General features: G+C 41.1%; 1 protein-coding gene across 4 annotated transcripts in view; it reads left to right on the forward strand.

Annotated features, from left to right (window-relative positions):
- The window catches only part of Creb5 (cAMP responsive element binding protein 5), a 441434-nt gene extending 416199 nt beyond the window's left edge, over positions 1-25235 (forward strand). For 2 of the 4 annotated variants that reach the window (XM_008841521.3, XM_008841524.2), the window contains 4 exons: positions 8930-9253; positions 13183-13410; positions 20351-20459; positions 21350-25235. In XM_008841521.3, coding sequence (XP_008839743.1) covers positions 8930-9253; positions 13183-13410; positions 20351-20459; positions 21350-21513 — 825 coding nt within the window. In that variant the 3' untranslated portion in view covers positions 21514-25235. Of the gene's footprint in view, positions 1-8929; positions 9254-13182; positions 13411-16243; positions 16492-20350; positions 20460-21011; positions 21041-21349 lie in introns of those variants that run through there. The other 2 variants (XM_029567541.1, XR_003850850.1) reach the window with 2 other exon arrangements.
- The last annotated feature ends 361 nt before the right edge of the window (positions 25236-25596 follow it).

Consider the following 25596-nt stretch of genomic DNA (forward strand, 5'->3'; position numbering starts at 1 on the left):
TGGGATTATTGGTATTTGGTGGTGATTCATGTTGTTTTTTCTCGTGATTTTGACATGTGAATTTCTCTTGTAGTTTCTGATTCTTGTGTGAGACTCAAGGCTTCAAGTTTAGGTCTGCTTTTTGTGAACTTTATGTGTCTTTGTGGTTTAACTTTTGGGCATGAAAGGCTGGTTCCTCTAAGCTTCCAGTTCTCTCTTTGATTTTATATTGGAGTGGCCAGATTGCTTTTGTCTTCAGGAGTTCCCACAGAGGCCCAAGTCAGATGAGGTTCAGATGCTCTCAGGCTTTCTCCTAAGGTCTGGATCCCTCCAGGATAGATTTTGGCCTCAGGAATTTGGGGGTTGGACTGGCCTGGGAGCTGGGCCCAGGAAAGATGCTGGTGTATGGCAGCTGGCGGCCCTAGCACCCAGAGATGCAAAGGAAGATGGGGGCGGGAGGCAGCTCCAAGGGCCACTGGGGACTGCACTGAGGAGCTAGGTTGGTCTGGATGCAAAGGACCAGGAAGAGGAAAGGTCAGCCCTGGAGTCCAGGAAAGAGGCTGGTGAGTTGTGCAGACCCAAGGGAGGCAGAGGGAGGTGAGGGTGGGGCCAGGCCCAGAGTGCTTCTGGGGACCTGGGAAGGAACTGAGTTGCTCTTGATGCACAGGATCAGGAAGAAGCAGTGGTGGTTCCCCAGGTGTCTGGGGTGCCAAGACAAGGAATGGGACAGGGCCCAAGCTAGGAAGGGAGACCGGCAGGGGAAATGGGAGGGTGAGTGAGGCTGGGGGAGTCAAGGCATAGAGAACCCACGACTTACCCCAGAGAGAGAAGCCTACGGGTTGGAGAAAGGCCTGCAGATCCTGCAGGCACAGGGAAGCAGAGGTAGGTGAGGGCGGGGCCAGGCCCAGAAGAAGTGCTCTTGGAGACCTGAGAAAGAACTGCACAGGATCAGGAAGAAGTAGCATTGGTTCCCTAGGTGTCTGGGGCGCCAAGACAAGGAATGGAACAGGACCCAGGCTAGGAGGAGAGACCTGTGGGGGAGATGGGAGGGTGATTGAGGCTGGGGGGATCAAGGCACGGAGGGCGAGATCGACTTACCCTGGCAAGAGAGGCCTGCGGGTTGGAGAGAGGCCTGCAGGTCCGGCAGGCCCAGGGAAGCAGAGCTATTTTTTTATTTTTATTTTACGCATATGAGTGAGTGTATTGCCTGCATGTATGTGAGTGCACCCATGTTGTGCAATGCCGCGGAGATCAGAAAGTTTCAGATTCCCCTGGAACTGGAGTTAAAGACGGTTTGTAGCCGCCATGTGGGTGCTGGGAATCGAACCCGAGTCCTCTGTAAGAGCAGTCAATGCTCTTAACCACTGAGCCATGTCTCCAGCCCCTCTTTCCTTCTTTTCAATATTCACACATCTCACCTCTCCAATAAGCTCCTACTACTCAGCATCAACACCAGTCTAGACTAGGGAGCTATGTCCCTGTCAAGTGGATGGAGGTACTCCAACATGTGGTTAACAATGCTGTGTTTAAGGTTGTCTTATAGCAGGACTAAGACTATCTCCAGCTCCAGAAAGATGTCCCTGTCAAGTGGATGGAGGTACTCCAACATGTGGTTAACAATGCTAAGTGTTTAAGGTTGTCTTATAGCAGGACTAAGACTATCTCCAGCTCCAGAAAGCAGTGTGTGTGCCCTGAAATTCACTAAAAGGCACAGAATGGTAAATGCCCACATGTTGCTGAATTACAACAGAGAGCTGCTGAGTCCAGGAAATATGGAGAAGCTGAATCTGAAAGAAAATAATCCTACAATGTGCATTCATTAATTTCTTTACTTACAAGAATAAATAGAAGGGCCACTCTTGTGGAACTGTAATTAATATATGTTTTCTATATTAATGTGAAAAGGGCTGGCAGGGAAATTGCTAAGCTTTGTCTCTCGGGGGTTGTGTAGACTTTAAACCATTGGTGATTAGGTCTGCTTAAACACACAGTTCCTATCCTCAATTATATTAGCAATACTGAAGTTCCCAGAAAACGTTTTTGTTTTGTTTATAGTACTAGATCGAACCCAGAACCTAGCAGGTGCTAGACAAACGCCCAGCCCCTGAGGTACATCCCTAATCCTCCAGCACGACTACCATTTTTACTAGTGAAATCCAGTGAACTAGGGTATTGATTTATTATGTAACCCCTTTATTTTAAAAGCTGTATTATTTCTTCTTCCTTCAGAATACTTTTAGTGATATAACATGAAAAGAATATGAATTCTTTCCAGACTTTATAGCAGCCTCCTCTTCTTGGCTCATCTCTCTTTTCAATCTTGTAAACTTCTTGAAATTGTATTACCAAACCAAAAATCTAAAGAAGAAAAATAAATTGTGTTTCATCAGAGCTGAGTTACTTTATGAAAAATTGAAAGAAATTCTTTCCATTCCAAAAGATTAAGATATAGCCAGGCATGGGGGTGCACACCTGTAATTGCAGCACTTAAGAAGATGAGACGGGGATCAAGAGTTCAAGGTTGTTATTGACTACAGAGCAAGTTTGAGGCCAGCCTGGGCTACATAAAATGCTGTCTCAAAAACAAAAACAAGTTTCTGACAATTATGATTTTAGCTGGGCACACTGACACATGCTTATAATTCCAGCACTCTGATGGAAGTGTAGGTAGGAATAAGAGTCTCCATTTCAAGGTCAGCTGGGTAATAAGGCCTTGTCTCAAGAGATCAAAAAAGAAGAGGAGGAAAAGAAAAGATGGAAAAAAGGACAAGTGTGACTTTAGTTCATTATCTTCATGCCATTATGAAACACATGGATTCTAAGACTGGGTGGGCAGTCAAGGATATACAGTAATTCTCAGAGCAACCTCTGAAACCTGCCTGTGATTCCGAGCATTGAATCCCTATCTGACTTGCAGGTGATGCTCACAGCTCGTGTAACTGTCCCAAGTCATCTGCTCTCTCTCTTCCTAGTTTCATTAGGAAGTACTTGGAATCTAAAGTAGTCCTTTACAGTTATTAAATTCTGTAAATAAAATCCACTCATTTTTTGTTTATTCATAGTAACTCAGAGATTTACTGTCAGAAGGTCCTCAATAGGTAGAATAAATCACTAGTCATTGGTACTAAAAACTCACATTCATCAAAGCCTTTGGTCTCACACCATTAACTAACTGGACCAGTCAAAGCTGGTATTGATCACTGCTGTTTGTAAATGATGTTGGGGTTGATAAAAAAAGAAGAAATTGCACCTCACAACAGTGCATAAGGATGTCACTAATGGCAGTTATTTTGTGTTAAAAGTAAAAGACAAACCGAGATTTTGCTGTATTTGTATGTAGACAGCTTCTTATTTTCGCAACCAAGGAATACTTCACTTTGATGTGATCACATAGAAAATGAACTTTGTAATTAAAAGATTTCTAAGAAGAATCCTCCCACCCTTCCTGCCTCCCACCAAACTGAATTTCAAATAATATTTAATCATTTGGGTTGGCTCTCAGATACTATAAGGCATAAGCAATCCACCTCGCTGAAAAACTTTTTATAGTTACAGAAACATTTCTAATTGGCACCAGCAAGTTGTTAATAGGAAAGAAAGTACGTGTGTGTGCATGTGCATGCACGTGTGTATGTGTCTGTGTCTGGTGTGTTTGGCGGGTATGTATTTATACAGGCATACATGAGCACATGATTGTGATGCTAACGATGTGTGTCTTCCTGGACTTCGCGAGATGTGCTGTGATACAGAACTGAGCTATGAGCTACTGCAAGAGGGGCCGGTACCCTGGTACTCAACAGTGACCATGCTGAGATGGACTGGGGTGGACAGCTGGTTTCCTACCAGGACTCAGAGCCAAGGCAGCAGACCCACCCTCCCATGAGATCAGTGAGCAAGGAGCTGCTGAACCACGAAATGACATGAAAATGACCTCTAGTTGACTGAAAGCAGCTGCATGTCAGCTCCTGGACTCGCTCTGGTTTTTTTCTCACTCTCAAATAAACGAAGATGGTAGAAAATGATAGAAAGTGAACAGAATCTCTCTTTTTCTCTCTTCCAGTCCCATTTCAGGTATAGCCATGGTTTTCAGAGCTGAGACATTTATGTCTCTTTGCTCATTAATTTCTGTCTTTCTCCCTTGCATCTCTCTCCCCATTTCCTTGACATTAGGCAGAATATTATCTAAAACAAGACACCTTTCAGTTTCAAAAAGAAAACGCATTTGCAAAGTACTGCTTGGACTCATTTTCTGGTCATTTATCATCCCTCTGACAGTGGATGCAGGTAGCTATGTTGGGGCTATTTTAATGATTATACCGCCCTTTCTCTCTCTGGTACCAGCATACAGGGAAGCAGCAGACTCCATAGGACTTTGAGACATGCTCCAGACTGTTTTGAAATGACATGGAAGGTATTAAGGATGACTACACAGACCAGCCTCAGCATCATTTATCTTCACTGATTTCCTTCAAACATGATGGAGGCTGATGACTGGAGGGTAAACTCGGCCCAGTAGCCTGAAGCTTTCTAAGGGGGAACTGAAGTCTTCATTTCTATACTTGGGTGCAATTTTTCTCTCCAGTGGTTTTTAAAAGCCTTGGTTTGAGGTATCTCCATACACTTCAGACAACAGGCAAAAAACAAAGTGCTTAGTGCCTGGCACAGAGTCAAAGCCTAATAAATATTTGTTGGGTGAATAAATAGTTAAATGGAATGTTATTAGCGTTGCTAGTGTTATTGCCTTGGCATGGAACATACGAGAACAGACTCGAGGCAATCAAGTAATTTCCCTTCACCAGCACAAGCTAATTATTTGAGAGATGGAGATCTGGTATGCAGTATTTATTTGTCAGGCTCCATTTGCTCCTAATTAAAGGTGGGAAAGTCAGTTGTAGCATCGACGAGACAACACTGTGTCCCATTCCTGAACAACCGTTTTTCAAATTTTCATGGCCTGTTTTCAAGGAGAATACATCAGGATGAATTTACTGCCCACTATGCTTATCATTTGTTCTTGCTGTTTTCTAGAGGGTAGACTGGGTGTGGAGTGAGTAGGACCTTTGACATCACTTTTAGAGCTTGCCTGCTTCTATGACATCACAAGTTGATTCTGTTAACCTTGGTTGACAAATAAAATCATCCTCCCAACAAATAATTGGCAGAGATCCAGGACAAAAATACTGTATCCTCACTGTAAGTCTTGGAAAGATCATTTGTTCATTCATATCTTCATTCATCCATTCAGACCAATCACAGTAATTTTATGTCTGATTATGTATAAGGCTCTTTAATGACTCTGGGATATTAACACTGAACAAAATTCAAAATGGCTCTATTCTCATGATCTAGGTTGATATTAGATATTAGTGGCACAATCATCCTAAAAATACCACTATAGCTGAATTTTTTCTAGAAGGTATATGGTTTATGGGGTCCATTTATCAACAGGAATTGACTCAGACTACAGAAGCAAGGAAGATTTTACTATGGTAAAACCTAAAACTAAAAGCTATATGATGCCTTTAGAAAGGGAGAGGGCAGCCCAGATAAAAAGAGCACCCAACACAGAGTCCTTGTGTCTGGAGGATGGGTGATGCTTCTCTAGGGACTAGAAATAGGTCAGCATGGCTGCATAGTAAGGGGATGATGGGCAAGCAGGGCTTCCACTTCAGGGGCTATGACAATAGTGACCTTGACTTTCACCTACTGAGCATTAGAAAGAGATTTCTAACAGGGAGTGAGAAGGCAAGGATATTTGGCCTTGTCATATCTGTGCCTGTGACAGGCAGATGGAAGAATCAATTCTTCTCAATACAGAAAGAGGAGTGAAGATGTACAGCCTTGGATGGCCCTGTGGTACAGGTGAGCTGGACATTCTAACCAGCCATCCTCTTCTGCTCCACACCTGACATGAATACCTTGCATCTTTAGCTGTTGCTAAGGAGCAGATGCATATGGCTACTGTTGGAGCCTGCAGCACAACTTGTCTTCTCAACTCTTCTAGCCCTTCCCCTTTCTCTCTGCTTTTCCTTTCAATGATGAGGAACTGTCAGAGCATAGTTCATTCCTGTTTCCAGCAGAGAGTAAAAGGCATAGCTTCTCACATCCATTGTCCCATTCAGAGGACAGGCATCTGCTCATCACCAGCAGCTAAGCCCCGACCTGTGCCTCCCCTTCCTGGTATCCACACAGTGCTATTCTGAGTATTAGAGCCTTAATATTTATAAAACAAAGAATAAGGACTGGCTCAGCCTCAGTTAATGCTTGGTCATTCATATTAGCTAATAAATGATACAAAAGGGTTAAAGTGCCAAAAACCAAGATATAAAACTACATTTTGTAGAAAGGGTTGGTAAAAAAAAGAAACTTAAATGCTAAACCAGTGTCTGATGATCCATGGCAGTAACCTGTGGGGAATGGGACGAGAGCAGAAGGCTAAGCGTTTGGGGCAGCTTTTACTTTTTCACATAATACTCTCGTAATAATTTATTTTTAACTCTAAAACTATATGGAAATGTGTGTTTACAAATGTAGGTGTTTGTAAACCAGACTGGCCTTGAGCTTGTAATTTTCCTGCCTCAGCCTCTTCAGTGCTAGGAATACTTGCATGCTTTTCATTTTTATAATAATGGAATTTTAAAAAAATAGTTTAGAAAGTTTATTAGCACTATCCAATATTTCAACTGAAATCAAAGCATAATGATTTCAACATACTTTCTTTCATACTTCTTTTTCCCCACTTGAATTTGGAAATAGCATTCAGAAACTTTTCTCGGGGTAAGGAAACAATCATGTATCAGAAGCCCAGCAATTCCTTCAAATTTAAACATTCATCATGATTCCCTTGCTACACAATTCTCCTACCTGTTCTTCTATTTCTATATATGCAAATATGGGTGATCTAGAATACTGCCCACCCACCAGCACAAACAGCATGTTTGGCTCCCAAGAGACTGACTTCATTGTACTCTTACACATTGCTTAAATTTTTTATAATGAGCATTTTCTATAAAAACAATGAACTCATTTCTCCAACATGGAGATGAGGAGTATTAGTTCACTTTTCTGTTGAGTGGTAAACACAATGCCCAGAGCCTACGCTTTCCCAGGGATTCAGGAAGCCTAGCTTCCTTAGGATTATCTATACCAAGGTTAGTGCTGTCACATGCAATAGCTATTGCTCACCAGGAAAGGTCAACAGACTCAGTGGATCAGGATATAGAAAATTAATATTTTAATGATTATCTTTATCAACACAGTATATCATCCTGCCCTCTTTAAAAACAAGTGGAGGCTCTTTATGTTTAACTAAAGATTTTGATTAACTGAATGGATTGAGAATGGCTAATGTGTTGCTAGGGTATCATGACTTTGATCCTCAGTTGTAGGGCAGCTCTCGTGACTCTTGGTCTCTTAATCTCTTAGTTCAGCACTATAATCAGGCAGATGATAGCACAAATCTGGAGAGAACATGAGCCCACTAGTAAATTCTTCATGGAACCAGTGTGAGCTCCCCAATTAACCTCTCATGTCTTCCCAGGGTATATTTCCAAGGAGCAACTGTGTTATTCAGTATTTAGCACATTGGGGTCCTTCAGAATTAGATAGTTTACTGCACAGGAAAAAAAAAAGGAACTAGGATGAAGTTAAAAAAGTTCAAAGGAACTGGGATGAAGCTGATAGCCAACTGACCTCCTAACTGGGGTTAGCAAAGACCAGCCAAAGTCAAACTTGTGGCCTAACTTGGTACAGATTGTGAGCTGGGAACGGTTTAGACATTTCAGATGAAAAGAAAAGAAGGAAGGAAAGAAAGAAGAAAAGAAAGAGTAGGATAACATCCTAAGATGTGAAAATTATATGAAATTCAAATTTTCTGTCCATAAAAATAGTTGCAGGGTGCAGGGTGTGGTGGTGCATGCCTTTAATCCCAGCACTTGGGAGGCAGAGGCAGGCAAATCTTTGTGAATTTGAGGCCAGCCTGGTCTACATAGTGAGTTCCAGGACAGCTGGGGCTACAAGGAGACCTTGTCTCAGAAAGACAAAAAAAAAAAAAAATAGTTGCAGGGCAAAACACCAGGAGTATTCATTTACATGCTGTCTTCAGCTGCTTTGGCGTATGATGGCTGAATTGAGAGTGTAATGTTTGCAGTGGTGAAAAGATCTGGCTATGCACAAAGTCGGCTGGCTCCTGCTTTGGTTGGATTCAGGTGGAAGTTGCCGGTGTGCATGTCTGTTAATGAGCAATGTTTGGTGTTGGAAAAATGCTGACTTGTTGCTGTGGCCGTTGCAGAAGATGTAGATGCTTTCTGCTTTCTTTACTTCCTACTCAAAGTCAGGAGAATGTCACTGTGTGAGAAAAAGTAGATTATTCTGGGGGAGAGGGGGGGTCCATGGAAAATATCATGGTAACAACTGTAAATACCTACACATCACCTCTGGAACTTATGGATTGTGAATGATGATTTGAACCCCTCAAATTAAATTAGTAATTTTTCTTCATGCTAAAATTTGGTATTATATCTTCTTTGCATATGAGAAATCTTTTGCAAGACAAAATCTTTTCCTTGTGGTCCTTGCACACTGGGAGGATGGGAGTCCTCTGTCTAATGACTTACACGAAATGATTCTGTTTGGTTTGTACTTTCATTTTACTATCAATAAGATATGATGAATCATGGGATAGTAGGAAGTACCTTTTGGTAAACTTTGATAGGTGAGTCTGTGAAGCTGCTGTAACAGTTGAACTAGCAGTTATAGCTGACATTGACCTTCCTGTCTATCATAACATGTAAGAAAATATGAAATTTCTGCAAAGCTCCCTCCCCCAATAGCCACTGTTAATAATAGTACCAAAATATTATAGAATTGAAAATATGAGTCATTTTGCTTCAAAACCCCATTGTATATCTGAGTGACCTCAGCTGTCCCCTCTTGTTTTATTCTGTTTCAGAGGTTGAAGGCCGCATTGACTCACCACCCTGCTGCTATGTCAAATGGAAACATGAGCACCATAGGACACATGATGGAGATGATGGGCTCCCGGCAAGACCAGACGTCGCACCACCACATGCACTCACACCCGCATCAGCACCAGACACTGCCACCTCACCACCCCTACCCACACCAGCACCAGCACCCAGCACACCACCCCCACCCGCAGCCCCATCACCAGCAGAGCCACCCACATCATCACTCCCATTCCCACCTTCACACACACCCAGCACACCACCAGACCTCGCCACACCCGCCCCTGCACAGTGGCAACCAAGCACAGGTAGAGCTTTCCCACTATGTCTTACCTCCTCCTGGGCTTAACAGTAACAAGCACTGATGCTGCCATCACCTTGTTCTACTGTGTTTGATGAGCCTAGGCACTCCACCCCGATATTCTCGGGAGCACTATCCACTGCTTAGGAGATGGCTTTGAAGCATAAGACATGATCAGATCATGATTTCTATAAGCAATGTAGTAAATTTCAGCTCCTGTCACTAGAGACAAATGAAAACTGTAAGTTCTCCAAAATCTGTTTTTATTGCAGCATGTCACAAAGTTAGTCCTAAAAACAGTAATACAGATTGGTAGATTAAATAAACTTAAGACAGTGATGAAAGATGTGAATGAAGAATGAGAAGTTAATTCTAACCCTGGTTCTGCCTGCTATGCTGTAAGGCATCATGGAGACTCAGTTTTGTCACTTGTAAAATGTAACTTAAATGGGCTAGCTTCTTGAGTGACAGCAAATATTAAGACTCTAAAGAAGCTCAACAGGACAGGACACAAGGTACCATATAAATGGTGAGGAGAGATAACTCACCCCCGGATGTGAAATACGCTGGAGGAGGCAAAAGGCAGCTAAACTCTGCAGATGATCAGACCTAGAGAAAGGTCAAGATCTCAGGGGTGGAGAGTCACCAGGGCTGGCCAGAAAGAAAGCCAGCATGCAGACTACACTGAAAGAGAGTTGGGGGATCAGGCAGACATTATGTCACTGAGACTAAGAAGACAGGCGAGTCTGCATACAGAGCTGAGTTTTCCCAGATGAAAGACGTCCAAGAGCATGGCTAAGCCCTAGACACTTTGGGTCTTCAAGCAAGATGACCTTCGTCGGTCTCCTCCACCCATTCCACATTGCCTAGTCCCAGCCATCCAGATCAGACCTGTGTCAGATGCTTGAAATGCCAAGAATCACTTATTCACTGTCTCCTTTGCTGTCTGCTCCTGGAGACAAGCTCTGAAACCAACAGCATTTTGAACTCTCTGGCTTCCTCCCTTAACACACCCAGAGCCACGTGAGAGAGCTATACACAAAAATTAGCCAGTCACAGGCAACTCCCTAAGCTATCCGTCAGATAAACTTACCTCTGTAAAGATTAGAAGTGTTGTATACAGCAAAAAGAGCTGAGTTGTACAGCGAAAAAAAATATTTTCTTGCCTGGTTTGTTTGACTGTGAACAGAGATGACTAACTTCCCCAAAGCCCAGTTTTCCCATCAGCAAAATGGGGGTAATCAGATTAAATTCATAGACTCACATATGAGAATTAAGAAAGAGCATCTCTGTAAAAGTTTCCAAAACATGCTATCCAGGATCAATTCCAAACTAAAATGATCCAAAAGAAGTTTAGCAAGTAGTTAAGCAATAAAATGATATCCAGAGAAGCTTTTAAATCACATTTTAGTCTATTTTAGTCAACTTTTACACTGAGACATGTATCAAAAGAGAGAACAAAAACTACTGACTCAGTCAAAGGAAGTTAATTCACATTTGAGCTTTTTTTTTTTTTTAAATAAGGAGAACATCAAAGTTTGGTTAAATTTCTGGGCAAGTTATTACATAGACAAGCTCAACATTTCTTTAAATATGAAAGCCATTCATTAGCTAAGTGCCAATTAGCCAATTGCCCTATTTCAGTCAGTAAGTAACCAATTGTATATGCAATTAGTTAATTGCTGTTATAATTAGCTGCACCAAGAGTTGCCCTCTTAAATCCTGTACAAGAAAGAATCCACATCTGGGAATTATTTAGATAGTATTCTAAAATACTTCTCTTACATCAGAGCAACATAGCTGGTAATGGACAAGATCTTGTCGTGTTCTTCAAGTGTGCCGCTATAGAGATTTCTAAAGGTCTTTCCAATTCTGAGATTTTAAGTTCACTTGGAATAAATTCTGTTGTCTTGAAATCACTATTCATTGTTTTTGATCAAAATTTTCAAAGCATCTGAGAAGTCCATCTTAATATAAAATGATGAGTCACAATAATGGTAACACAGACTCTGATCTTAGGTTGTATGTTCAAATTCCTAGCGTCTTGTGATTTTCTTGTATTGTGTGGTTATAAGTTAAGAGTTGTGATGTCACTTCATATCCACCAGGAATATCTTTTGGGCAATAATCTTCCACCCCAAGCCCTGACCTGCACTGGGTCTGAAACCCACCTTAGCCCTTAGAGTGCCAGCACAAGGGGTTAAAGGTTGATTGAAATTAGGGGAGGAGCTTATAGCATTAAGAAGGCCTTGCAATAAAGATTAAAACTCAGTTTTTCTTACTTGAGAGTTTTGTCTAGGACAGGTAGTAAGAGATCACTAATTCATAAGGAAAAGTATATGGGGAAACGGTCCTGTGGCAAGTGCGTTCAGGCTTAATTGGATTTGCAGGAGCTAGCTCAGGAGGAGCATCTGAGATGGCAGGCTTTGCTACATCTTTCCAACAGCAAGGATTATGTCATCACCAGCCACTCTGGTGAGTAAGACCTTAGAAAATGAATTTATTTTGTTATTCCACTGTGATTGGGTGGAAAGGAATAGCCAATATAGAGTTTCAAAAAATGTCTTTACTTTAAGTAAAATTACGGAGATGCAGTTGAACCTCCCTCCTGAGCCTGATTCTTTTACAGTTAGTCATGGGTTTGACAGAGTTTAGGACTGAAATATATCACCATCAGTCAGCTGATGTCAACCCATAGCCATTATTAGTGCAATTATAGTCATTCTGATTGATTTCAATCATAGGGTTGGAATGTGGTAGAAAAGGTTGTTGAGCTTCGTTTTTTAAACTTTTTGCCTGTTATTTCTCTAGGTTAAATGTCTCTTGTAAAACAACTTTATAGGTATTACAGCCATAAACCTGAGTGACTGAGAAATGGGAGGGGGAACCACCCTTTATTGAGAATGAAGAGGGAGGAAGGAGTGAAGTGCATTAAGGAAAGCATTAGGTGTCCAGACATATAAAGAGGCAGTCGTAGAAATTTCACAAGGTGCTGTGTGTCTGCCTCATAGAGGGAAATAAAGCTGTCTGTGTGGGGGTCTCCAACCTCTCTATGTTGCTGAGTACCACACAGACCTTACAAGGAGTCTCTAAGCACAGTAAAACTTTTTAATAAAGTGTATGGCCACTCCTAGGATTTCCTTATACTGTAAGTATGTGTTATGCACTCTGTCCTCACTGTCTCACCCATGCAGTGTGTGAAGAAGGGCAGTGCCAGCCACAGCCACTTACTTTTAAAGGTCCTGCCCCCTATCACCTAGAAAGCTAACTTGAGACTCTCTCTCCCTTAGTCAGAGCTGCAAGGAACAGGCAAACCACACCCATCTGGAATCTGTAGGTCCAACTAGTCTTCCATACTAAGAGCTGAACATGAACATAGGACCTCAGCTTCCTTCTGCCTCTGCAAGGCTCTTCCATAAGAGTCACAGTGGTGACAGTGTCCCAAGCTTGTGCTCCAGGGACAGAATTGGATTTTAAACACTGTTAGAAGGAAAGGAGCTGACATCTTGCTGCAAGGTTTTCTGCAAAGAACAGATCACTCATCAGTATTGTGACAATAACCTTGGCTTCGCTCTGTTTTGACACCTGTTACTACCTTATAGTTCTTTAAAGCATCTTAAAATATTTTTGACAGCTGAAGGAGAAAAACTGTTTCCTCACCCTGATCCTTCAAATGCCTGTGAGGGAAGAATTCACCTGCCCGTGTCTTCTTATGAGTCATGTCCATATCTTGCCAAAATACCATTCACCAAAGCTCAGTTCTACTTTTGCTCTTATGATTTCATTGTTTATTTCATTCATTGAGAGCGAGCTTGGTGTGTTTGCTAAAGTAACTGGCTTCCTAGGCTTCGACGTGTAACACTGGCTTAGAAATTCTTCCCTTACCCCTCATGTCCTTCCCTATCCCCATCACCTCCTCCCTCTCTATCCTCACAGGTTTCACCAGCCACACAACAGATGCAACCAACCCAGACAATACAGCCGCCACAGCCCACAGGAGGACGTCGGCGAAGGGTGGTGGATGAGGATCCAGATGAGAGGCGGAGGAAATTTCTGGAACGGAACAGGGCAGCTGCCACCCGCTGCAGACAGAAGAGGAAGGTCTGGGTGATGTCACTGGAAAAGAAAGCAGAAGAGCTCACCCAGACAAACATGCAGCTTCAGGTGCGGGCCACCATCCCTTTCCCCAGGCTCTGAAGCCTTGTCAGAGTTGGCATTTCCTGCCCAGCAGGTACTTGTTGACCCATGTCATACCACACACCTCATAACAGAGGAAGCCCAGGCCCTGACATCCAGTCCTATTAATCAGTTCAGTGTCAGTCATTTCTCAGACAAGGGATGGGGATCCGTGGGACTGAGCTCAGGATCATGAGTTCAAACCTGGTTCAACCGTGCTATGTTTAAGCTCCCTGGCTCTGTCTCCTCATCTCTAAAATGGGACTGATAACCATAGAGTTTTTAGGGAAGGATGTAAATTAGTGTCTGTTAGGTAGTTACCATAGTGCCTGACCCAGAATGAATCATCTGAAAGACAACTGGTGTGCTCACCTTGGCATACACTCAATTGTCTGTATTTTTCTTCGATGGAAGAAAAAATTGGGCATTTTGTTGTTGTTAGGTTTGTTTGTTCTGAAGATGAAGGCTATTTCCATCTCCATGCCAAACTCAACGAAATTGGAATCGTGTGTGATTTTTGTTTGATGTGGATGGCTTGACTAGGAATATTTTACAGCATATATGGGGAAGAAGCCAGAGTCCAGAGAACTCCATGGCATGCCAGCAATGCAGTTCAGGGTGTTTAACACCAACCAGGAAGAAGTTCCCAGGAGAAAATGGCTAACAAATTGACATGACAGACAGCCCTAAGACTGTGGGAAGAGTTATGGTTATATCCCAGTACCTCCAAAAACCTAGAGAATAGTATCAGGGGCCCAAATAAGAATGCTACACACTGTAAGATTCATAAGTTCCCCCACCTGGTTTTCTGTGTACTAATAGGAAGAATTTTTTTTTTTGGACACAGGGTCTCATATAGCTCACACTGGCCTTGAACTTGCTGTGTATCTGAGGATGACTTTGAACCTCTGATCCTCCTGGTCCAGCTGGAGAGTACTGGGGCTATATGTGCCATTACACTCAGTTTTATGTGGTGCTGAGAATAGGACCCAGGGCTTTGTGCATGGTAGGCAAACACCCTACCAAATGAGCTCTATCTCCAATCATCTGTGCACCTTTTCAAAGGAGCAGTGTGAGTTCCAGTAAGTGAAAAGGACTGTGGGGCATCCTGTGTACAAATCAAAAGTATGCAAGGAAAGGTTGGTTTTTCTATGCTCTGAACTCCATAACTTCTGGTGTAAGACCTACACAGTTTTTTTCTTAATCAATGAATAAGTTCCCTATCTTCAGAGTGTCTGCAGACTGACCAACTTGGCAAGGATGTGATGGTAGAGAGTCAAAGCACAAAGGAGTGTCGAGCTAAACACCTTCAGAGCCATGGCTATACTCTGGCTGGGTAGAGAAGTCCCTGAGAACTTTAGGTAGAACATGAATGAACATTTTAGTATGTATAGTTACATTTTCACTTTTATTGTTTTTAAAAGTATGAATGGGACATCAAAGCTCCAGTTTCATAGACACTGTTGGTCGGGACAAGGGTTAATCATTTTAAAATGAGTCAATTTGCACAGTCATGTTAAGTGAGGAAAAGCTCTGGACTGTGAGGACCCAGAAAATATTGCAGCAGTATTTCTGCAATGACTGAGCAGGGAACCCCAAAACTTGTTCAGAGTTCTGAGGTCTACAGGAGGATAATGAAACATGAGCTTTCTGATCTTTGCCCTATTGATTTAGGGGACTGATCATTGTTAGATCCTATGTAGGTTAGGGTGCTTAACAGTATCTTTGGCTTCTACGTTCTAGATATCAGGAGCAAATTGCCCTTCCTCAGTTGTGACAGCAGTCTCAGATATTGCTACTAGTCCTAAGTTGGAGCAGGGATAGTACAAAATTTGCCTCAGTTGAGTATTACTTCCTTAGATAAGAGTCAAGACACATATTAGATAATAACAAATGGTAGGAATTAAAATGAGTCCCCACAAAATTATTCCAGGGTCTTTCTCCAGAAGGGTCACAGCAGAGAGAGATGAAGAAAGATGATCTTGAGCTTGGGATCAGATGTGTTTGTGCCTTGACATGTATTTATTCATGATTGCCTTCAAAAGACACATAAAATACATTTACCCTTTAGTAGACACTGATCTTCAGTAGAAACTTATCCATTGTGTGTGTGTGTGTGTGTTTAATATTTTAGAACCAAAATATCTAAGCCAAGAAAAAGAGATACTAGGAACTGCAACTCCCAAAAACTAAGGATGAAAAAACTTATTGAGTCTATGCACCAAGCACAGGTATCTTTTGGTTGCAAAAGCTGTGCCAAGAAAAGGAAAATCTCTGAAAAGACTGTGTTGTGGATGTTTTGCAACCACTGCTTACTACAGGGGGACCAGAGGGAAGAAAGAAGACACAACAGTCCCATGTTCTCTGTCATGTTTTGTGCTCTCTATCATGCCCTGTGATGTCACAAAAGATGTCACGGCTTCTGCTACCTTTGAGTGACCCTTTCCCTCTCACTGGACTTTTTTCAAAAGAAAAAGGTGTCTCTCTTGAGGCTGGTTCCATGAGCCAAATTTTAAGTAAACAGAAATAGAAGGTGCTAAGCAAACAAACTCCAGCCAAATGGAATATCCAAGGTCTGAATGGCCAGCTGCCACTTTTGAGTTGTTTTCCAGAACCTTCTAGTTAGGCTGCTACAGAGCTTCCAATTGGAAAAACAAGACCTAGGAAAACAAAAAACAGACACCCACCCTCCACACCAGTCTTCACTTCCCGACCAACAAATTGCCCATTCACAACAAATCTCTGCCCAAGAGGTCAACACAGGTATAGGATTAGGGAAACTTTGAAACTACCCAATCTGATGTTTTATATATATATACAGAAACGGAGGTTCAAGAAGTGGGAGAGTCACTCCAAATGTCCTACACAAGGCCAGTAAGTAGCAGAATGAGAACTCATGCAAATCGCCTGCTGACCTGAGCCCTTGCTTTGTGAGCTTTCATCCTACGCAAGCCTTGAACTAAAAGAAGCCCTGGCCTTCTTTCTGATGCAGTGGCAGGTTGCTGATGTGGCACTCCTAGGTCACTTGTGCTCAGTAAGGATATGGAAATCATCTGGTCACCCACGAAAGTAATTGCTTTTCCTTTTTAGTGCAAAGACACATGGTCTAAGTTGCTGCTGAAATTTTAGACACACGAAGCCAGGTCTGGGACTTGGCAAGGGAACAGGCCAGATGGAAACTGTTGCTTGACAAATTGAAAGCCCTTTGTTTCTGAGGGAGCCAAACCAGGTCTCAGCTAATCTACAAAAAGGGGTGGGATTCTAGGCCCTTTTTGATAATTATGTTTTTGGCACAAGCTATAGCTTATAGTAAAAGGCACTGTGGATTTATCATCTAACAAAATGACATATCCAAAGCTCCAAACTGTGAACGTAGCTGTTAGAGACTTCTGAGAATGCTGTTTAAAGGATGTCATTGCAGTGTTGAATGCTTCTATGTGACTGCTGAGCTTAAAAATAAATCAGTTCATAGGATCTCCTCTCTTACCATCGCTATTTAGACAGCTGATAGCTTGAAGGACAGCAAACCCAAGTTCATTCCAAAAGATGAAACACATGAAGGGCTGCCCAGCGAGAGAATGTGCACTCATTATTTACACGTTGATTTTAAAATTGTTTGATGTTGACACCTAGAACTAGTATTATAACACATACAGGAACTTAAAGGATGATTTTATCCCAATTAACAAAGCAAGGAAATGCAGAGTAGGGAGATGCCACCTCATTTGACTTCTTTCATGCATTTTGAAACATTTGCTTTCTTTCAAAATGAATTCAAGGTTATTCTACTTATGTGACCTTGAGAAGTATTTTAACTTAAAATACAGTCTAATGTCTGTACATTTCCCACATCTGTCCTCTTTAGATGTGGGGTCTTTCGATGGCCATGCCTGTCCCCAAACCATCTATTCTCCCTTCTCTAGGGCAGCAGTTCTTGACCTTGATTAAACCAGAGGGCCCTTATGAAATCTGATGAAGGTCCAGAGACTCTTTCCCTATGTGAACCCCTGAATGGATATTCATTTCCTTTCTCTGAAATGAAACTGTACATTTTTGCTTTGTAATCTTCACTGATAGGATCTGATTGTGCCAGAGGTGCTGGAGCTGGCTTCCTTAGGAAACAGAAAGGCTGAAGTACAAGCATGCTTGAGAATATCCTGTTGTTAATCGATGAATAAAAATCAAGATGAAATTCTTCATTTGATAATTAAGAACTTAGCTTTCTCCATAGAAAGGCAACCAAAACTCCTGGAATAAGAAAGGAGTCCAACCATCTTGTTTTTTACTTTGGTGTGGTAATTTGCGAGTCACAGCCTACCTAGCACTGTCCTTTGCTTCAGTTCCCTTTTGTTCTATCTGCAATGCTGGGGATGGAGCCCAGGGCCTGGCACATTTCAGATAAGCTGGGACCACCCTCTCAGCCCCCAAACCCTGCTGTTCATAACCCCTAGGAGAGAGCTGCTTTTCTTGTGGGTTGTGGTTGCATGAATTCCAGGCCCTTGAATTTTTGCTTATTCCCCACAGCAACGTAGTGATGCACCAGAAGTAAGGTGCTCTGATTCTACTCTGATTATGCTACTAATTGTTATTATTCAGCGATAACATGGATAAATAACACATTTACTAACATGACATTCAGAAACATGCCCATAGTTTAAATGGTGGTCAGTGTTCACAATACTCTCTGGATTTCTACCTCTTTATAGAACTTCACACCACTTAAGACCTTGGTTCCTCTACTTATAGCATATTGGGCTCCAAATAAAGAATTTTTCTAGTCATGGGCAAAATGCTATCGTCAAATAACAAATACTTTGCGCAGGGATTTAGAGACAGGCCAGAATACATAGTTATTCCAAATGTTGTTTTATAGAAACATAGTTGTTGAAAGCAAAAGGTGTATCATGTTGCTCCTTGTAACTTAGAAAGTCTGTAAATGGAATTCGTTTTCTTTAACAAAGAAGAAATGACAGTGTCCTGACCAGAGCTCAAACACTGCGACAAAGGGTCTTACTGCCCAGGACTGAGTGGGGAAGAAATGGAACCGGAAGTTGCTGTCTCTCAAGTCATCACCAGCCCCTAATTAGGATTACATTTTTCTTCTAGAAATAAGAAACCAAAAGAAGCCAGGTTTTTTTATTTTAAAAATTACATTTATTTATTTGTCTATTTACGGGATGGCCATGCATGTGCCATGGTGCCTGAGTCCAAGTCAGAGAATAACATGTATGAGTAGGTCTCTCCTTACACCATGTGGATCCCAGGGTCAGAACTCAGTCTTGGCTCCAAGCACCTTTACCCACCAAGCCATCTTGCCAGCACCCCCCTCACCCCCAGTTTGGCTTTTATACTCTTTGCTAGCTGTTTTCTAGATAACAGCAAAAAGTATGGGTTCACTCTAATTCTGTTTTCTAAGAATTGTTATCTATATCATCTACAGCTGAGAGCTTTTGCTCAGGGTACAGGTGTTTGAAAATGCTGTATTCAGAAAGATGCCATTTCTATAGCATGCAAATAACATGACATTTCATCTTGAGGCACATGTGACTAAGAATACAGAAACATACACACACATGCATGCACATATGCACACAAAACATAGGCACACACATGTACGTACAGACAGTTGCATCCACAGACACATGCACAGGCATGCACGAGCACACACACACATATGCACACACCTGTATACCTTAGTTTTCTTTTTCATTTTGAGTTGTTTGGTTTTTAAACCAGATTTTTTTCACTTAATGGTTTCCAAGCAACTTTCTTTTCTATGTGATATTTCTACAAGCAGAAGGAGACCTGCCTGGAGAGAAAAAGAAGGAAAGTTATTTGAATTTAGGCAAGTTCAGAGATGAGTTAATTGAAGACTGGCACAAATTATGCTTTTACTTTACAAATAAAGTTGTTCCAGTTGCCCTGGAATTGGCAGGAGTCACTTAGGGCTATGGCTGGGCCCCTTATTGATTGAATGCTTTGTGAAAAAGAAGGTGAGGTTTGCCTCATGAGTCAAGAACAGTTCTTCTGTACCATTTACTGATCAGTACATACTAAGGTGAATCTCTCAAATTGGCCTTGTTTTATAGTTTGAAGGAAAATGGGAAAAGCTTTTGCAGATAAGGCATTTATTACTTTATAAGTAATGTTACTCAATGTGCACTTACTTATAATGTTGGATCCAATGCTACAAATGAATTTGCAAATGGGAAATAGTCTTTAAAAACAAGCTTCAATTTGTAAAGCAACTTCTGAACTCCTAGGAACGTTCTGTAGGTAACAGGTTTGTACCTGAAAAGCCAAGTGCATGTTGTAAGTTATGCTATTTCTGACCCTGTCCTATAAATACTGTGAATGATGGTGATAGAGCAGAAGTGGATTTTGTTATCTACCTAGGGTCGCATGGTAAGTGAAGAGTAGGGATTCGCATTATGGAACCTGGGTCCAGAGCCTGTCATCTACAGATATTGTCTGGCCTCTGACTAAGGTTCAGCTCTTGAGTTAAACACTGGTCTTTTCAGGTCAAATTGAAAGAAGTTTACGAATTTCAGATCAGCCCTTCCAAATGATATTCTTAATGTCATTCGGACATAACATTAAAGTTTGCTAATTTCATGGTTGAAATGCAAGGGACTTTAGATTTAAATTCTTTGGTCTCAGGCTGGAGAGATGGCTCAGTGGTTAAGATCACTGACTGCTCTTGCAGAGGACCTGGGTTCAATTCCCAGCACCCACATGGCAGCTATAAACCAGCCTTAAATTCAGTTCCAGGGGAATCTGAAGCCCTCTTCTGACCTCCGCAGCATTGTACGACATGGGTGCACTCACATATATGCAGGCAATACACTCATACACATAAAATTAAAAAATAATAAAATTAAAAAAAAATTTTTTTGGTCTCATGAAGTTTCAAAATGTCTCTTTCTAGAATGAAGTATCCATGTTGAAAAACGAAGTGGCCCAGCTGAAACAGTTGTTGTTAACACATAAAGACTGCCCAATAACAGCCATGCAGAAAGAATCACAAGGATATTTAAGTAAGTTGTTCCTTCATTCTTTAGTAGCCAATTTTGCGACTAATTTTACATTGAACTTTATTAAAAGGGAAAATTTACAGTATAGGTTATCCTCCCAGGCAGATGTACCAGGATTCTTGAGTGATTACTCACCTTTTTTTAAACCAGGGGACCAAATCTTTCCTGACCCCTGTCCAACACCACACCCACCACCTCCCGATAAATTCTGGCAATGCTTTCCACGGGATTTCACATTACCAAATTTCAGATTTGTGCCCAGGAAGAAAATAGGCTGCTGAGTGCCCTGTCTATCCTTCTGAGAAATCTGACTGGGAAGCAACATTGGGTGAATCACTTCCAGTCCCTCATGAGCCACTACACGTGTCTCACCAGTCTAAAAACCTAGTGGCCTTTTCTCAGTTTACCAACGACAAAGTGGAACCCCTTTTCCTGCCTCCACTTTCCACACTTGTAATAGCGCCTTTACTAGGGTAAAGACTAGGTGCATAAGGGATGGTGGGAGGAACAGTGATTCATGGCTGAAGGTCAATTTATTTTCAAATAATTTTTTAGATTGAGCAACACAGATTCTCCCACCACATGTGAGTATTTGTCCACATTTTGATATATGATGACTATCTGAAAATACAAGATGGGGAACTTCATATACCAAGACTCAAACATATGAAGTCATTTTGCTGCTGGAGAAAATATGACTTTGCTCATAGCTATAAACCAGGAAGGCATACCTTGATGCCTTCCATCTAAAATGAAGTTTTGGCCTTACCTTCCAGAAGAAAATATGTGAAATGCTTCTATGTCAAGTAAATGTCTATTGATGCTTTAATTTTTTTCCTGAGGAGTTCACTAGAAAGAGCTATATTGGTATGTACATGTGTGTTCTCTCCTAGGTCCAGAGAGTAGTCCTCCTGCAAGTCCTGTCCCAGCATGCTCACAGCAGCAGGTTATCCAGCATAACACCATCACTACGTCCTCATCAGTCAGCGAGGTTGTGGGGAGCTCCACCCTCAGCCAGCTCACTACTCACAGAACAGATCTGAATCCTATTCTTTAAAATGCACGGGTCAGACCTTGCCTCCACAAAGAGCTGTAGCATACCATGCATCCTTTTTCCTAAGGGCATTTTTAGAATTAACTCAGACCTGGAAGATGCTTCAGCTCTTCAAAGACTGGCTTTCGTTTTTATAGGTATTACGGAAATGTTGTCTTTTATACTTAGTTATATAAGAAAAAAGGGAGTTATGCAATTAATATCTATCAGCTTGGGAAATGCGTTGGTGCTTTTCTCCAATTTTCTGGTACCAGTTACTTGTTTATAAACGGAACCTTTTCTGTATATAGCCATGGTTTCATTCTTATCAGTCCAAGCCTTTGCCTGAAACAATGAATCTTGTCAAACTACAGCTTTAGCCAAAATGAGGTATAACTGATATCAAGTGAGATGTATCCACAGCAACCGGGTAGACAATCTGATGATGTCATAACTCATGTTGAGTTTGTGCTGTGATGTCATCAGAATCCCAGATAAACACATGACCATCTCAAGGATCCATCGATATTCTAATAAAACCACCAAGCCTCTCACCCTCTCCCCTCCTCTTGGTCCACTTGCTCCAATGTCCACTTTTCTTCTCCACTTCCATTTCCCTGGAGCCCCTGTTTAATCTTCATTTTAACTTTATTTTGTTTCACTTTTCCCCCTTTAGCATTGTATGTGAAGAAAATAATATTTAAAGAAGAAAAAAAATATCAAATCTTGCAAATGTGGACCGAGCTGTTGCTGCATTCATGTTTAACCCGCAGCTGGAGTTCATTCAACTCCGCCTTTTACAAAATAGTAACCAGGAGATGTTTAATGTGCCTGATTTAATGTTTTTAATAATCAGAGCAAATAAAAGGTGGTTTGTTATAAGTGAAGCACTGTTGAATGCCAGCTGTGGAGACACTAGGGAAGGGAGCTTTGTAAGCCCAAATTGTGAACGTTCAAGTTAGGATGTGGGGCCATAACATCACACCCTTGAATTACAACTGATTTTCTATAGCTTGTCCATAATGTTAAAATCCATGCACTATATAATAATTCAGAAGGGCTCTGTTCACTACACAGATTATATTGTTCAATCATCAGCTGCTAATAGCCTAAGATTTATTATTATTATTTTTTTAAGCCTATGGAACCAGCCCTGCTGTTCTGGTAGGAGGAAGCAGACTCACTCCTGGAGAAACAAAGAGAAAAACAAGTCCAGTGTTTCTCCAGGGTGCTCTCTGCCTGCCAGAACGGTAACAGCTTCTTTGGCTGCTGAGTCCCATGGAGGTGACCAGGCCTCTGCACTCTTCTGAATAATTCTGATTTATATTTTCAGCAACTTCCATGGACTGACTCATTATAAAAAGCAGATAGAACCCAAACCACAGTTGTGCCTCCTTGAAAAAAGCCATTCTACTGTGCTAGTGTTTTAATATCATGTTTCACAAATAATAGGGGCTAATGTTACTTGCTAGTCTAGGCAGGTGCTGATGTTTCATCTCTGTTTGAATGGTTCACTCTTAACATGTGTGTGTGTGTGTGTGTGTATGAGTATATGTGTGTGTGTGAGGGTGTGCGTGCACATGCCTGTGTGTGTGTGTTTATGAACAGTATAGGTTTTAAAAGAACAGTATTTTACAAAAGGTGTCACTTTTCTAAGACTTTCGAATAGGAAGAATGTGCTTTTCCTCTCACTCTAATTTAAAATTCTATTTTGGAGAAAAAAGAAAATATGAGGGCTGTGAAGCATGATTTTTATAACTAGTTTCAGTTTTAACTAACAACTTACTTTTTAAATCAATATTTATCAACAACTTTTCCATGTGTGCAGTGTTTTTGAAAGACAATTTTGGCTGTTCAGTAAAACTTAAGATTTGCTTATATGGTCTAAGAATCAAAACAAATGCAAAAGCAGACAAACAAAAAAGAATAAAGTGAAAAGAGTAAAAAAAAATATGCAGGCAAAAAGAATTTTTATTGTATTGTAGGAAAGCATATCATTTCCAAGTATTTTAAATACTGAATTAATTTTTGCTATTATTTTTTTAATTCCAGAAGCAACGGAATGGTTTAAGTGGACTTTGTATGAAATGTTTTAAGACTTAGTTTTTAAAAGACGTTGATATTTCTATCTCTATTTTGAAATCAAAAATAATTTCTTCAAAATTCCTTCTGTAGACCATGCGTGTGTTGTGCTCCTCTCTAAAGACAGGGGGCGAGTTGAAATGATTGTCTTCACTTTTTAACTTTTATTCTATGTTTGCTTTAAGTAAACAAAACCCGTCTTTACTGCATGCATAACATTTAATTAAATGTATTTTTAATACACTAGTAATATCAGAATGTCCAGGGAGTAATACGCCAGCAAAATTACAATTTCTAGTTTTACTTATCTTCCACCTCTAGAGATATTTAGTTGTTAAACTGAAAGCCTGTGCAGTTAAGAACTTGCCTAAGTTTTCATAATTCAGCACCTTGACAGCTTGATTGATGTGCATTATTTATAACTCAATTATGCGTGTTTTTTATGCTAAGTATGCAGGCCAACCACACACAGTTAGCAAACCTTCCTCAACATATAATTAGAAGAAACTGCCTTCTTGTTACATGCAGGGCCTTTAGGTATGTTCATTCATACCGTGGACTTGCACTCAGTAAGGATGCCAGCTTGCTATCAGGGCTTTCTAAAACACCAAGGAGAAAGAAACTTTGTTGGTAAACTCCTACTCCCTATTTATCTGTAGTAAAGAGTCCACATAAAGATCCAGCCTTTTACCCAGTCACAGATCCCACCTGACATGCCCCCTGCACTGCTTGCTGTACACCTACCATTCTAGGAAAGCATCCTTTTAATCCCATTCTCTTCTCCCAGCCAGTTACTGTGTCACCCATGCATACTTTTGGAAATCAGTGGCAATGGTCCTTGGAGCTCCCATCTCCAAAGAGAGGAAGGACGGTCCGACAGCACTGCCTTGCATTCCTGTGTGGCTTGCTATATCACAGGATCTGCCTCTGAAGTCCCTGCCAGCTTCCTGGGCACTTCTCCAACACCTCCCCTCCTGATGTGTTGGGAGCTAATAATGTAAATAGTACACCTGAGACCATGTCTTCCAGGTGGGTCCCCACTGAGATAAGAGCCTACCATCCCAATTGCTTCTCCTTGACATGTTTCTCAATCTGTGATGCTAGGACAGGTAGAGTGAAAAATCCCAGTCCTAGAAGAATGTACTAGTTTCAAAGCTAGATGTCTTCTCCTACTCATCATTTCCTGCACCCCAAGACAACCTGTGCAAGTCATCGTTTTTACACAGCCCAAGGGAGACCAGTAGTATGTGCGCTGTCATGGTACATGCTGTAGCAATTTGGTGACTTATGTGGAGCCTATCTAGTCAATAAACAAAATGTAGTATGTACTCTGAGGGAGGTGTCAGTGGTAAATGTTCAGGTGGCTGTTGTCTGCTAGTAAAGTAAATGTTAGTGGGATAGTTTGTCATTAAAATCATAAACCAGCTATGGTAAAAGACCAGCCTTTGGTTGGGAATTTTTAAGCATCAGTAACTGCTACAAAACTAGCCTTCCAGATAGGATAGAATGTGCTTCTTGCTGATTAATAAAACCATCTAAGAAAATATATATGTATGTATGTGTGTATACAGTGGAATTCAAGGACCAAAGCAAAATTTGAACAGGAATCTATTAATTTAGAATTTTATAAGCTATTTATTAATAAATGTTATTTTTAAACATTCCATTTGGACAGTATTCTTCTGTAGGATCTATGTGTTTTGAAGGTGTTAATCCATAATAAAGTATGCCAGTGGCTTGTGCTTCGATTTTCAAGATTTCAGACGGCTGTTCTCCATCATTTGGTGGAAGAGTTTGCTTCGATCTCTGCATGAACCTTTCAAGGGTTTGTTTACTGCTCTGTGAATTATTTGTTAATCTATATTCTGAGCAGATACTTTTTTTTGTATTTACTTCTTTTTGTTTTTAAAGTAAGCTCCTTCATTTCAGAAACAGAATTCAGCTAAAGGGAATTGGTAACTAACTGGAACAGCTTTCTTTAAGTTGTGAATGGCCTTCCTCCACTACGCTGCATACCCTAGACTG

Source organism: Nannospalax galili, unplaced genomic scaffold (genome assembly GCF_000622305.1).
Source record: "Nannospalax galili isolate Female #2095 unplaced genomic scaffold, S.galili_v1.0 scaffold158, whole genome shotgun sequence".
NCBI lineage: Eukaryota > Metazoa > Chordata > Mammalia > Rodentia > Spalacidae > Nannospalax > Nannospalax galili.